This window comes from Saccopteryx bilineata, chromosome 7, assembly GCF_036850765.1.
Source record: "Saccopteryx bilineata isolate mSacBil1 chromosome 7, mSacBil1_pri_phased_curated, whole genome shotgun sequence".
In the NCBI taxonomy this organism is placed as follows: Eukaryota; Metazoa; Chordata; class Mammalia; order Chiroptera; family Emballonuridae; genus Saccopteryx; species Saccopteryx bilineata.
The window spans coordinates 5,006,179-5,021,664 of NC_089496.1; the positions used below are offsets into that span (position 1 = coordinate 5,006,179).

The 15,486-nt window shown below is 35.4% G+C and overlaps 1 protein-coding gene across 2 annotated transcripts in view; it reads left to right on the forward strand.

Annotated features, from left to right (window-relative positions):
* The window catches only part of SEMA3A (semaphorin 3A), a 392,466-nt gene that overhangs the window by 367,950 nt on the left and 9,030 nt on the right, over positions 1 to 15,486 (forward strand). For both annotated transcript variants that reach the window (XM_066239698.1, XM_066239697.1), the window contains exons 15-16: positions 5,132 to 5,289; positions 8,582 to 8,646. In XM_066239698.1, the coding sequence (XP_066095795.1) occupies positions 5,132 to 5,289; positions 8,582 to 8,646 (223 nt within the window). The remainder of the gene's footprint in view (positions 1 to 5,131; positions 5,290 to 8,581; positions 8,647 to 15,486) is intronic.

Here is a 15,486-nt window from a genome sequence, read left to right on the forward strand (position 1 = left end):
TTTCATACCTATTCAGTGCAGTTTGATGTGGGCTCATGCACAGATTTTTTAGGGCTCCTTAGGTAGCTATCCCGTATAGCCTCTACAGACTTGTCACTGACTGATGGCCTACCAGAATGGGGTTTCTCCACCAAACTGCCGGTTTCCTTCAACTGCTTATCCCACCGAGTAATGTTATTCCTATGTGGTGGTGCTTCCTTATAAACGCGCCAATGTTCACATTGCACTTTGGTCATGGATTCGAATTTAGTGAGCCACAGAACACACTGAACTTTCCTCTGTACCGTCCACATCTCGACTGGCATGTCCATGGGCTGCTCCGCTGTCCTACAGAAACTGGGAGGGTTTTCCTTTTATTTTGTGCAGATTTCACATTTCTATCATCTTTTGTTGCTTTCCTGTGACCAGTCAAAAGTGCACCATGACTTTACAGACACACTGTATTTCTTAGATTATTATTTGTTGTAAGTTTTATTTATAGCATTTTTGGTCATTGTAATATAATTTACTCAATAATTATTTTCATTTATCTTGTTATTTAAAAATAACAGTGCTGGATATTTCAAAATATAAGTTTATAATTTAAGTTAATTAGCATGTATAAGCAAAATACATTTGACAGACTAATAAAATTATTCGCTGGACTACTATTGTTTGGAGATCTTCACTCCAAAAGTGTTTTTATTTTTTCAGTATTATTATATTCTAAAAAAAAAACATTTAGTTTGGCTAAATATGAAAGGAAAACAGCAGACAGGCCACTGCCAAGTGATGTTATTAAGTCCATGAGTTCATAGGTCGCCGACAGCATGTCAATAGTCTTCCCATTCACAACGAGTGAGTGATCTGGTAGGACAGTTGGACACAAATGACTTCTAAATGTTAAGTGACGTGTACAAAACAAATATAATTTTAACTTCTAACAAATGATCTCTTCCTCATAAATGTTATTTAGTCTTTCTATCTAATACATAACTAGTAACTACCTATTTTTAAAAGGCTTGGATATTGAGTTGAATTAAAAACTAATTACTAACTAACCTAGAAGAAAGCAGAACAGAAGGGAGTGGGGAGCCCTCACCTGCTGCAGTGAGAACTCACATGCACACAGTACTGTTTAATGTGAGAATCATTTGGCTAATCTTATCTCTGAACTGTTTTTATCTCTGACCTTGCATTACCCTGTGTGGAAGACACTAAAACACTATGCCAATAAAACTCAGTGTATAGCCTTTCCACATATCAGGTCAAAATAGATTGATAACCTCCAAGATATTTTACAGAAACTCAGAGTGCACATGTTATTGATGTGATACTGTTATATTACACTTCATCGGTATGTGTTCACCTGTTCTTATAACCAAAATTTGTCAAATGTTGGCAGGCAAATCTGGGGATTTCCAGGATGGATGTGAGACTGGGATATTCTTTCCTGTAATGATTTGTTAAGTTATTTATTCTCTGCTGGGTTTCATTGCCAATCTAATTACATTATATCCAGTACTGTAAAACATTACTTACTGTTTAATAAGTTTTAAAGCTGCCTTAAGAATTGCTTATTAAATGTAATACATTTCACCGAAAAAAAAACAAAAAACAGTTTCTCAATTTACAAATACCGTGATAGAAGAAAGTGTCCCTAGTCATTATTTTCCAATGTGGAAGTTTAATTTCATTAAGATGTGACTCATTTTCTTTCATGCTCCTGGGAATTTTAAAAGTGAGGCAATAGTTTCAAGAAGGACAAGCAGTGTTGCAACTAATTTTCTGGATAAATGGACTCATCTCCTACTTTATGGCCTGCAACTTGTTAAGGAAGACAGTGAGAAAGCCTATGGTGATGTTAAATTGGGCAGAAAAAGCACATCAGGTTACTACTTGCCAGTGACTGGATTATGCTCCCTGGTGCCTGCAAGCCTCCCCTGCAGTTCAGTTAGATAGCAGAATTGCTCTTTCTAATCACTAATAGTACTGCAGAACAACTGTGAAATATTCAATATAAGCCAGCCATTGAGTTATATTTAACTTTTGGCATTTTACCAACTTTAGGTTGTTATTTTAATAATTTTAGTTGCCATACTTGTGGTTTTCTTCTTCCCATGTATTAATTTTCTGTTTTCTCTTAAGATATGACAGATTTAAATATTACTTAGATAATAACAGTTCTTTTTCTACTCAAATACCATATTCTTTAAAATCTATAATCATACTTATATAAATATAAGTATGAATTTTGCTCATGCTTCTTAAAAGCTATTGGACAAACATAGACCTCTTTGATTATGTATGGCCAACTTGATCAATAGCTTTTCAAATAATTACAGCCACAATGTATGGTTTGGCATGTCCATATTCACCAGTGCCAACTGTGCTACCCATTATAACTAAGTTGCTATTTAAATATTATTGTTTCCTTTTTAAATTTACATTGTTGATTGCTTGCTCTTTTTTTTTTTTTTTTTTTTTTTTTTTTTTTTTTTTTGTATTTTTCCGAAGCTAGAAACGGGGAGAGATAGTCAGACAGACTCCCGCATGCGCCCGACTGGGATCCACCCGGCACACCCACCAGAGGGCGATGATCCGCCCATCCGGGGCGTCGCTCTGCCGCGACCAGAGCCACTCTAGCGCCTGGGGCAGAGGCCAAGGAGTCATCCCCAGCGCCTGGGCCATCTTTGCTCCCATGGAGCCTCGGCTGCAGGAGGGGAAGAGAGAGACAGAGAGGAAGGAGAGGGGGAGGGGTGGAGAAACAGATGGGCGCTTCTCCTGTGTGCCCTGGCCGGGAATCTAACCCGGGACTCCTGCAAACCAGGTCGACCCTTTACCACTGAGCCAACTGGCCAGGGCCTTGATTGTTTGCTCTTAATGAAAATCTAAGTTGTTGGGTTTTTCAAATGATGCTTTTTGGAAAAGAGAAATAAAAGCTAGGAAGGGGAAAAGCATTCTTTCCATTAATTAAATTCTTTGTTAATAGTTTTCAAATTATGATCAACTGTTATTGCATACTGTAGATGCTTTAAGAAGATACAATTTGGCCCTGGCCGGAAGTGGTAGAGCGTCGGCCTAGCGTGCAGGAATCCCGGGTTCGATTCCCGGCCAGGGCACACAGGAGAAGCACCTATCTGCTTCTCTACCCCTCCCCCTCTCCTTCCTCTCTGTCTCTCTCTTCCCCTCCCGCAGCCGAGGCTCCATTGGAGCAAAGATGGCCCGGGCACTGGGGATGGCTCCTTGGCCTCTGCCTCAGGTGCTAGAATGGCTCTGGTTGCAACAGAGCAACGCCCGGGATGGGCAGAGCATCGCCCCCTGGTGGGCATGCCGGGTAGATCCCGGTCAGGTGCATGTGTGAGTCTGTCTGACTGCCTCCCCAATTCCAACTTCAGAAAAATACAAAAAAAAAACAAAAAAAAAAACAAGAAAGATACAATTTAATCAATTAGCTCTCAATTGAGAGACAATACTTCATCTTTTTCTCCCAGGAACTTATTATTTCTTAATTTGTTGTGATTTCTATCATCTTTCATTATGAAAGATGAATATAGTAAAAAGTTGATCAGCTGTAATATATACTCTATACTATACTAGAGTATACATACTATAAATAGTTTTCCTTTACTGGAATGAAATAAGCAATATTTATCAGGATAACTGCTTCCACAATGGTATTATTGTATTACTTCTTTTCCCTTAGTTCCCTTTCTTGTATTAAGATTACAGTTAGTTCATTAGCTTGAAGCACAGAATTATTTTCTATATAAGTACTTCTTACAACCTTAACAAATTATTTAATTCTATTAGATATTTCAGTTTTTATTCAACTTATTTTTTTATTCAGATATGTAGTCCATCTTTGAAAGTCATTTGGAAATGGAATTTTATTTATATTCATTGATGCCTGTCTGAAATATTTAAAAGGACATACATGATTCAAAGACCAGCTTTTCTGTAACTTATTTTTTTATTTATAGAGTTGAGAAATAAAAATACACTTTTAAGATCTTTTCCATGCAAACTGTTACGTGTCAGCATTTATACAGCTTTTATTCATTCCTTTAGTGCAAGAAAAGAGGGCTATGACACCGATTACAGCAAAATATAAATAAAACACAAAATAATTTTATTCATGTTTCATTTTGTGTTCAGATAAATTTGTAGCTGATTATACTATGTTGGCTCACCTTTGTTAACGACTTTTATTATACTGTACTATAATCCTGAATTAGTTGCTTCTAGAAACCTCCCCCCTCCCATATTCTGCTTTATTGTGTAACTCCAAATTTATTGAGAATATAGCATTTTAGAACATTTCGTCTGGAGCATATTTTAAAGATTTAGTTAAACATGATAATTTTATGAATAAGTCTTAGAAAAGTTATGTGAATGTCCCAAGATCACACAGAGTTATGTAGGGCAAGCCCAGAATGCAGGTACACTGTGCCTTCCAGCCCTCTCCACAGTAGCTGAGCTTTTGCACTCAGTCTACGGTACCAGCCAGAGTGTGCTTGATTCCCCTCTTTGCTGACCTTTCAAATGAGAAGTAATTTAGTGGTTTTGTTTAGAGTAGTTCTCCTGGAAGCAGTACCAGGACAAAACAGTTGCTGTTAGGCAAAACGAGTCACAAATCAACCCTGAACCCGCATCCCAGACCGTGTTATCGGGCACCGGGCCGGAGGCAGACGATCCCTGCCTCCAGAAGGCGTGGTGATGTAGGTAACATGATTAATCAAAACTGTGAGCAGCAGAAGTAAAATCGCTCACACTATCTAAGAGAGAAAAAAATACCTGAAGTTTTGAACATAAATTTCTCAATGTCTTACTGTCTTAAGATTTTTTAATTCCGGTATAATTGACAGATAACTATTACTGTCTTCCTCTATTTTCTTTTGCCTTTATACCAAGAAAATACACCCGTTTCAATCAAATATTTAAATTTGACCTTGCTCTGTATTAAATGGTCACATTTATCTGCCAGGCCTTTGAAGAAACTAGAATAATAAGAAACTTTGAATAATGAGAATTTTTAAACCCACAAATATAAACTAATCTTTGATGAGATACATAAAACCTTTTTATAAGGAAAAAAAAAGGATTTGAAAAACAAGATAGTTTTTGTCATAACCTTAAACTCTTTCTGCAGCAACAGCTCTACATTGGTTCGGCGGCGGGGGTCGCGCAGATCCCGCTACACCGGTGTGATGTTTACGGCAAAGCCTGTGCCGAGTGCTGCCTGGCCCGGGACCCTTACTGCGCCTGGGACGGCTCTTCCTGCTCCCGCTACTTCCCCACTGCCAAGAGGTAGGCCAGACGCCAGAGATCAACACACGTGTTTGCTCTGGATCCTCCCTGACTCCCCGTTTGTGAAACAGCTTTCTTCCTATAAGTATACCGCATATGTGATTATTAAAAAGAAATTTATAGGGTTATTTTTTTTTCCTTTTCCTTAAATCAAGAAAAATCAGAAAAATGTATAATAGATAGTTGGGTACAAATATAATGGGACCTATGCTTTTAACAAATTACTGAGGGGAATCTGAAGCATCACAATCATACCCTTGAATGTTTGTACTTGGAAAGTGCAGTTTTGTAACTTCATTTTACACAGGGTTAAAAATGAAGGTCAGAGCATCAGGAGAATCTAGACTGGGTCTGGTGTTTGTAATGAAAATGTTCTCTTGTTGAAAAATGGTCTTCTTCTTATCCAGGAACATTTTATCCTGGTTTTAAATTTTAATAAGGCAATTTACATCCTTGGACGAACAGAAAATTCTCAAAGAAAAGAGTTGATTTACCCTTACAATCTTAGAGAGTTCACAGAGATCAAATTATAAAACTAATTGTTTCTAGGTTTGACGATATCACGTGTTTGTATAAGGATGATAAACTAGCATCAAAATACATCTTTATTTGACCCAAATAATGTTGTTATTTGACCCCTCAAATTTAAAGGCTAAGATACTATCATAGTTTCATCTTGTATGGTCAGGATTTGAAGTTGAAATATATAACTATATAATAAAATACCTACTTATCAATCTGTATGTATTTATGATACAGATATTTTACATATACTCTTGATAAAGATACTTAAAAGCTTTTTTAGGTCATTTTTGAATAAAAGCTGCTAAGGTATGCATGGAAGTTATATAAAACAACATAATTACATTAAACATAACTAAGTTTCTGTCTGGGAAATTGAATGCATTAGGAATAGTCATTTGATCATTTGATATAATGTTATTTCCAGGCGGCTCTTTTCTACTTCATGGAAACTCTTAGCACCTCCTACAAGTGTATAGAAATTTGATTTACTTTTGCTTTCAAATACAAAAACATTTTTTTATTTTGACAAAATAGTTATCTCAATATGTTCTCAACTACTAATGATGGCTTCCTTTCTCTGTGATATTTACCACTGTTTAAAAAATAAGCAAACGTAAATAAAAGTAATATACACTATCTTGCTAATATAAACCTGAAGACTAACAGTTTGCACATTAAACTATTGAAAGATAAAATAGAAGCCAGCATTATCAAGCCACTACATTTAGGAGCAACAAAATTTGTTTTTTATTATTATACTTAATGTTTTACAAGAAGTTATGAAGGTGGATATTTTTGATGGCTAATGAGGTGTATCTAATCCACAACTTTGACTCTATTTTAAATGTTTGGAAAAAAACATTAGGGGAAAGAAATAACCCTAATGTGTACTAAAATCTATTGATACACACTTTAGATAACAATGATTATAGTGACAGATCATCTACAACTATATGTATTAAAACATAATCTTGTTAATAATATTAAATGTAAATGCATATTAGCCTATTCAATTTAATAAACAGTTTTTTAATCCTTTAACACTCAGAACTGAGATAACATATTTTTATCATTTTCATATACCTATTGATTTTTGTTGAGAGTTTAAATTTAAAATAAAAAGTGTGGAGATAGCATGTTATTGATTAAAGAAATCATAGAAAGTTTAATAAATAACAATGTATAGTTTCTAACAGCAATCAAATTAATTTCTTAAAATGATTTAGCTCTACATGGTTTTTAATGTTACTCAAAAAATGTGAATTTATGTTTGAACTAAAATTTAATATTATTTTCTTTCCATGTGAGAATGTATAACATTGTTTAACTTAGTAATTATCTATCTTAATTTTAAGTTGATTTTAATAAGAAGGACCTACAGCTATCATACATATTTGAAATGTGTTTATTGCATACCTACAATCCACGATTGAAAGAATTATTGCTAACACATTTTGTTGTGCCTTGCAGATTTTATTTAATCCCATTTCATGTGCCTTTGAAAAGGATGTTTAGAGACTTCACATTCTTTGTGATGGCATTTTTCAAAAGCTTAAATTGCAGTAAAAAAAAAAAATGCCTTCCCAAGTGCTTTCTGGTTCCTGTTTCACAAGTTCTCTTGTTGGCTCAATTTTGAAATGTGCAACATCTGTTGATAGTGTTACCAATTCTACAAATAGGAATCTATAAATACTTTGGACTTCTAAATTTATGAATACAGTAACAAATTCCATGTTTGCAATTCTCAATGGCCTTTGTGAGAGCTTTTTTCAGGGATGGTAACTAACTTTCAGAAAGACAATACCCATAAAATAGATGCAGAAAACAGTTGGGCAAGTGTCTTCAATCTTTTCCAGTCTGTTACACATAGCCAACATCCATTTTTAACCTCTTTCTGGAACTACTCATCTTTTTTGCACCACAATGGCTAGAGCCAACCTACTTCTTCCCAGTCAACCATTAGTGATGTGCAGACAGGACACTCAGAATGCTGTGCAACTAACATGATCTGAGCAGTAGAATGTAGGAGAAACTCATTTAGATTTTTGAGGAAATTTCGGGGTTTTTTTATAGGTAAGTTTATTGTGTTCTCTCTGGCCTTGCTCCTCAATATTAGTTGTTGCTTTTCTACTTTTATACACTTCACAGATAAATCAGTTTGTAGTCATAGCCCTATATCACAAGAGAAATTGTTTTCAAAAGGTTGACATAGCAACCATAAAGGAAATTTAAAAATAGAATGTATAGTCTTGATACATTTAAACTTAACAGAAGTTTATTTAAAAAATTATGTATAAATGTTAAGAGAAGGGGAACATTCATGTGAATTTCAATTTTCAAACTCACTTCTTCATTAATGATCAAAAAACATTAATTCTATTTATTGAGGAGATGGTTTGCTATTCTACATTTTTTGCTTTTTGCTCAGAATCAGAATTTAAGATGTGAAGAATTTAGGACTTTCTAGATTTTAGATTCTTATTAACTGATAACCAATAGCAAAAAAAATAAATTTTCTGTTATCAATGATTTTGAAAGACTTTTAGTATATTGTTAATATATTTATATACTGTTTCCCATTTTGATCATCTTAGATACTGCTCTTACATGTATAATAAGATACCTTTAAAGAATCCTTTAGTCAGATATAGATTCATCTTTTTCAATAAACTCCTAGAGTGTTTGATTTTTATTTACTTTGATTCTTATGACAAATTCCCAAGAGGGAATAGAAATACAATAATACCTTTTAAACAAATTGTTTTAGACGCACAAGACGACAAGATATAAGAAATGGAGACCCAGTAACTCACTGTTCAGACTTACAACATGGTAAGTTACAACATTTTTTATTTTTCAATCTGCTAACACTGGTATAAAAATTACAAGAAATAATGCATATCCACATGCATGCAGAGCACACACCTCTCACACAATACTTATAGTAATGCAACAAAAAAGAAAAAAAATCAAGATGACATAAAATTCTAAAGCACACAAATAAATGAATTTTGTGTTATTATTGCAGGAATGATATATTTGAGAGTTTAAATACTGCTGAGTTTTAAAGTTCAATTTTCTCATATTACAAAGAAGCTAGTTTAAGTACATGCTTTCAAATATAGTAGTGAGAGTAGAAGGCAACAAAAGTATTCATTCGAATATATCAAAAAAGTATATTCTTAAAATAAGTCGTGTAAAACATTTATTAATATGCTGATGATATAAAACCAATATGTTGTTATTGGATATTGATTAGATCATTATTCCGATGTCTTCACACTGAGTTGCTAATATGATATTCTGTTCACCTGGAGATTTTGGATCAAGTTAATATTATGCCTCTAAAAAGATGTCAAGGCCTATTTAATGTCAGGTTGCTTTTTAAATACTGAAATACCAACCAATCTTCATTTAAAATAGAGTAAAACTGTAACATTTCTCATTCCCTTACTTTAACTCTTTACAAAAATAATAATGAAGCGGTGCTTCCCTCTGCTGGGGAAACTTATCAACGACATCACTGTTGATGAACAATTCATAGTTAAAAATAGCTAAAATGTAACTGTAAACATTTTACATCTAATTGAATATAATTATACATTTAACTTTTTTGGTGCCTTTTACATAATCCTAAAGGAAGGTCTAATGTCTTTATCAGTTAACTTGGATTAGATCTACTAATTCTGCATGTAGAATATTCATGTGTCATAAATGTTATAAAAGAACACACTGCACATAGCACCCTAGCGTGTATTCCATAACCCAGCTACTTTTTCTGAAAGTCTGTTCCGCGTGTATTCCATAAGCCAACTACTTTTTCTGAAAGTCAGTTCCTTTGTTATGTTATGTATCCAGTACATATGTACTGGTATCTGATTCACGAGTTGTTTGAAGGATGCCAATATCAGGAAACAGGTAGCCATGAAATTAGCCTATATTTTGGATGCATTTTGCTTGCACATCTTTCTTGACAAGGATTTTCCTGTCTGTTATTGTTAGTACTTTCTTAAAAGATAATAATATATTAGAGCAAATGTTATGAATTTTTTGTTGTACAAGTATAGTGCATTATTGACCTACCCTCCTTAAATTTTTCAAATGGCAATATTCAGTTGGACAACGAAACATTTACTAGTGTTCCATTCATCTATTTCATGTAAAAATTTCAAATTATAATAAGCACCATTTAAGTTATGCAGTCACAAAATATTAACTCATTTTATGAAATAATCTATTTGCTTTGCTATGGAGAAGCTAATAATAATAACTGGAAATAAAAGAAATAAGATGATAAAACTAGAGCTTGTTTTAATCACTTTAATCTCCAAACTGATATGGGTATTGTTATTTTGCTCATATTATAACAGATGAAATATCATCAATATAATGATAATAAATATCATGTCAATATTTAATAAATATTTGTTGAATGAATGATCTAAGTATTTCAAGCTATAGCATAGATACTCATTGTTGTGGTTTGTCAGTGAAGATTTGAACTAAATCACAACTATTGTTTTTTTGTAAAAATGATTTATGTTATTCATTGTTATTAACATCATCATATTCAGAAATAAAATCTCTTAAGGAATCAATTGGCCCTATCAATTGGCCCTGACCGTTGACTCAGTGGATAGAGCGGCAGCCTGGCATATGGATGTCCCAAGTGCAATTCCCAGTCAGGGCACACAGGAGCAGCAACCATCTGCTTCTCTCCCCTCCCTTCTTCCCGTTCTCTCCTTTTTCCTCTCCACAGCCGGTGGGTTGATCGGTTCAAGCATGGCCCAGGACACTGAGGATAGTTCCATGAAGATTGACAGCCTGAGATGCTAAAAATAACTCAGTACTGGAGCATTGACCCCAGACGGGGTTGCCAGGTGGATCCCAGTCAGGGCACATGCAGGAGTCTGCCTCACTATCTCCCCTCTTTTCACCTAAAAAAAAAGAAATACAATCAATCAATTAACTAATAAATAATTATTATACACCACTATATGTAGGATACTATGCTATATTTTGAAGATTGCTAGAGAATTTTATATATAAATATATTAAATGTATATTTACATTTTACTGATAATTAATTTTTAATATGATATATTTTACAATTTCAATGCAATACAGTTTCTAATTGAATATTTTACTGATATATCCATTTGTTTAGCAATCCAGTTCCTTCATAGACCCAGTTAGTATTTTTTATTTATATATATGCTATAATTATAAGTGTACCTATACAAAAAAAAGCTGACCAAAGACATAATTAGTTTTTTAAAGTTAAACTGTGAATAAATTATTGCTGTTTACTGTTAATTAGCTAATCATTAGAGAGTGTTTTAGGTTTTAAATTTGTGTTTTGATGAAATCAGATTGGCAAAAGCCTGTAAAACTTGGTAATATAAAATCGCTTAGTGCCTGACCACGTGGTGGCACAGTGGATAGAGCGTGGGACTGGGGTGTGGAGGACCCAGGTTTGAAACCCGGAGGTCACCGGCTTGAGCACTGGCTAATCTGGTTTGAGCAAGGTTCACCAGCTTGAGCCCAAGGTTACTGGCTTGAGCAAGGGATCACTCAGTCTGCTGTAGCCTCCTGGTCAAGGCACATATGAGAAAGCAATCAACAAACAACTAAGGTACCTCAGCAAAAAATTGATGCTTCTCATCCCTCTCCCTTCCTGTCTGTCCTTATCTGTTCCTCTCTCTGTCTCTGTCACAAAACAGACAACAAACAGAATTGCTTAGCTATAGATGGCAAAATGACCACGAATAAACTTTTCTTCTGACACTTCTATGAAATGCATACTATAGAGAGGAAAAGTAGTTGCTGTGGTTCAGTGTTGCTGGTTTGTGTGTATGTGGTGTGTGTGTGTGCGTGCATGTATGAACAAATCTAAGTAAATGCTTGTGATATATGAGAGAAAATGATAAAATAGGCCAAGGAGCTTTGTAGCAATAAAACATCCTTTTTTTGAAGGCCTCTTTATTCCTTGTCTGCTTGTTTGATAATTGACCAAACATAAAAAGTATACACCAAAGATTTTAGTAAATTTTAAATGTTTGGAAACTAAGTCAGGCATACCCATGTGACCCCGCTGAGTCTCACCATTGGGAATCAGTGAATTATCTTGGAATAGGTGTTACCAATATTTGAAAGTAAAATGTTAAAAATCCAGGGCCTAGCCCTATTAAGTCATATGTTGTCTTGTTAATGTCACATCTCACATGGAATAAAATATCTGCGCTCATATGGAAACATATAACGATATGAGATGTTGTCACAGAAAGCTGCTAAGCAACTTGAAGCCAAATTATACTCTTCAGGACAATCAGTTCCAGCTGTAATGGTAAACATATTTTGTAACACTCTATATTTTACACGTCCTGGGGTTTTAATAGAGAGCCTATATAAAATAATCCAGAATTAAGTGGAAGGAATTTCCCTCTCCATGAAACCTTTAACACTCACTCAGCGCTCCGCTCCCTGGGTGTGAAGACAGCACTACTGGCAAGCTGGCCTAGGTGGACAGAAAACTCCAGCTCCCCTTCCCCTTGATCCTGAACGCTCCCTCCCCTCACTGGTGGCCAGTCACCTAGGGAAATTTTAGTATAAAACCCTAAATTATATATGTGCTGGCAGATCTTCTTGTCTTCCCACTCACACCTCATACAGAATGCTAAAGACAAACCTCAGGTCTTTGCAATATGTTTCCTTTCCAAAATTGTTATGCACAAGATTGGAGCTGGTCTGGCTGCATTCAAGAGCATGAATGGCTGAGTCAATTTACCTTTAAACTACCTTCCATCTCCCCTTCTTTAACAAATAAAGACGCATACAGTGATCCAGAAAAGAAAAAGCTACACAATAAGTAACATTTTTTTTAACTAACATCATTTAAGATTTTGAATCTTTGGAATATTTTATAGCCTGATTTTTTTTACAGTCATCATTGAATTTCACTTTGTAACAGTTCTCTTGGCTGTTCTACGTATGTGCATTTCCTTTCAAGGGTCCCACAGTTAAACATTTCACAGAATTCAGTCCTCTTAATTATCTCCACAACTAGCTCAATTTATGTCTTGGTTGGCATCAAAACTTCATAAAATATCTTTGGCAGTGTCATTTTTATAGTCTGCAGAGTTGTAAATTTAGTATTTTGTAGCAACGCTAATCTGGTCTGTGCTTTGGCTTCTTTTAGACATGCAAAAAAATTCAACTAGGATTCTGAACATTTAGCCCCAAGAGAAGCCTCAAGATACATGTGCATGATGTCAGCCCTAAAAAATTCCCTAACTTTAATAAATTACCAAATTGTATCAAGTCTAAGATGTCAGTGAATGTAAGATACACCATTATTTTATGTACTGCTAAAAAAGAAAAACTGCCCAAGATGGGCAGTCTAATAGAGGGTCCCAGTATTGAGCCAGGACACAGTATGTTTCAGTATTAGCATAAAGGGGAAATAAATTCTCATGCAGAAAAAGATAGCAAAGAAATTTATTTGTTTCAACCATAATTATGGATAATGAGAAGGGGGGAAAAATACTCTTTGGACCACAAGGTGGTACTCATGAAAGCTTTCTTTCTGGATTCCCCAACAGGATGGATCAAACATCTCAGACAATACTTAATAATTTAAAGAGGTATCAGATTAGTAAAGTCTCATCTGTCTTGCAGATGAACAATTTCTTTTTGAAGAAAGCAACTTCAACTCAGATTAAGAGCAACTGTAAAATGCATTCTAATGTCAAAGAACTTAAAATTTAAAGAAGTATGCATCTAGCCCTTTCCAGTTAGCTCAGTAGGTTAGTGTTGTCCTGAAACGACAAGGTTGTGGGTTCGATTCCCAGTCAGGGTACACGTAGGATGCAACCAATAAATGCATGACCAAGAGGCACAACAAATGAATGCTTCCTTTCCCCCTCCCCTCTCTCTCCCTTTCTCTCTCTGTCTCATAAATAAATAAATAAATAAATAAATAAATAAATAAATAAATAAATAAATATTAAGCCCTTGCTGGAAAGCTCAGTTGGTTAAATTGTGATCTGGAAGTACAGAGGAAAGGTTACCGGTTCGATTCCCAGTTAGGACACATACAGGAGAAGCTTGATGTTTCTGTCTCTCAAAAAAAAAAAAAAAAAAAAAAAATGAAGGGTGCACCTAGAATGAAATTACTACAGTATTATCTTCTGTGATTTTGTAAACCCTTTTTAAAACTATGTTCACTACAGATAATCAATCATCACAATAATCATCTTCTGATAGTGCCTTAAGCAAATAACCCAATTATTCATAGAATATGTGTTCAAGATGTGCACATACTACCTAATTAAGAAGTTTGAAATTCTTTTTTTCTTTTTTATTAAGTGAGAGGGAGGTATAAACAGACTTCCACATGTGCCCCAACAAGGATCTGCCCAACAAACCCACTACCGGGCGGTGCTCTGCCCATCAGGAGCCGCTGCTCTGCTACTTGGCAACCAAGCTATTCTAGCACCTGAGATGAGGCCATGGAGCCATCTTCAGCACCCGGGGCCAACATGTTCGAACTATTAGAGCCATAGCTGCAGGAAGGGAAGGGGCGGCAGAGAAGCAGATGATCATTTCCCCTGTGTTCCCGGACAGGGAATCAAACCCGGGACTTCCACACGCCCAGCTGAACTCTACCACTGAGCCAACTGGTCAGGGCCAAGAAGTTTGAAATATTATATGCCATCAATTTTCTTTATTAAAATTTTTAATATGTCATCAGGGATCACCCAAGTGCTTTTACACTTATAATTTAACCACAATAAACAGAAGAAATTTAAGCATACTGTATTTTTTTTTTTTGTATTTTTCTGAAGCTGGAAATGGGGAGGCAGTCAGATAGACTCCCGCATGAGCCCCACCGGGATCCACCCAGCATGCCCACCAGAGGGCGATGCTCTGCCCATTGGGGCATCGCTCTGTCGCAACCAGAGCCATTCTAGCGCCTGAGGCAGAGGCCAAGGAGCCATCCTCAGCGCCCGGGCCATCTTTTGCTCCAATGGAGCCTCGGCTGTGGGAGGGGAAGAGAGAGACAGAGAGGAAGGAGAGGGGGAGGGGTGAAGCAGATGGGCGCCTCTCCTGTGTGCCCTGGCCGGGAATCAAACCTGGGACTTCCGCACGCCAGGCCGATGCTCTACCACTGAGCCAACTGGCCAGGGCCACATGCTGTATTTTTTAAGTTACAAAATTATAAGGAAAGCATTGAAATGGAAGATGATACATACATTATTGCTTATGGAAGATTTCTTCTTCAACAAATGGGTATTTTTCATTATCTATCATAGCACTGGGGAAAAGTTAAATTAAACATTAAGTCTATGTTTCCTGGTTTTAAATGTAAACATTCCTATGATCATTTTACTCTGGCATATAAATTGTGTTTTTCTGTTAATGACTTGCTATGAAACTATGAAAAAAGACAGACATCAGATATTTGATATAGAATAAATTAATATTACAATAAATAACTTTTATATTGGTGTTGCTTTTTAAGTGATTGAATTTCAGCTTGCTTTAGGCTAATAAGCATTGTAGCCTCTGGCATTATATCATATTAAGCACAGTATTGACTATATCTATTCAGATGGCTTCAGAGTAACTTCATAGTACCTCAATTTCATTTATATATTTTAAATTAATAAA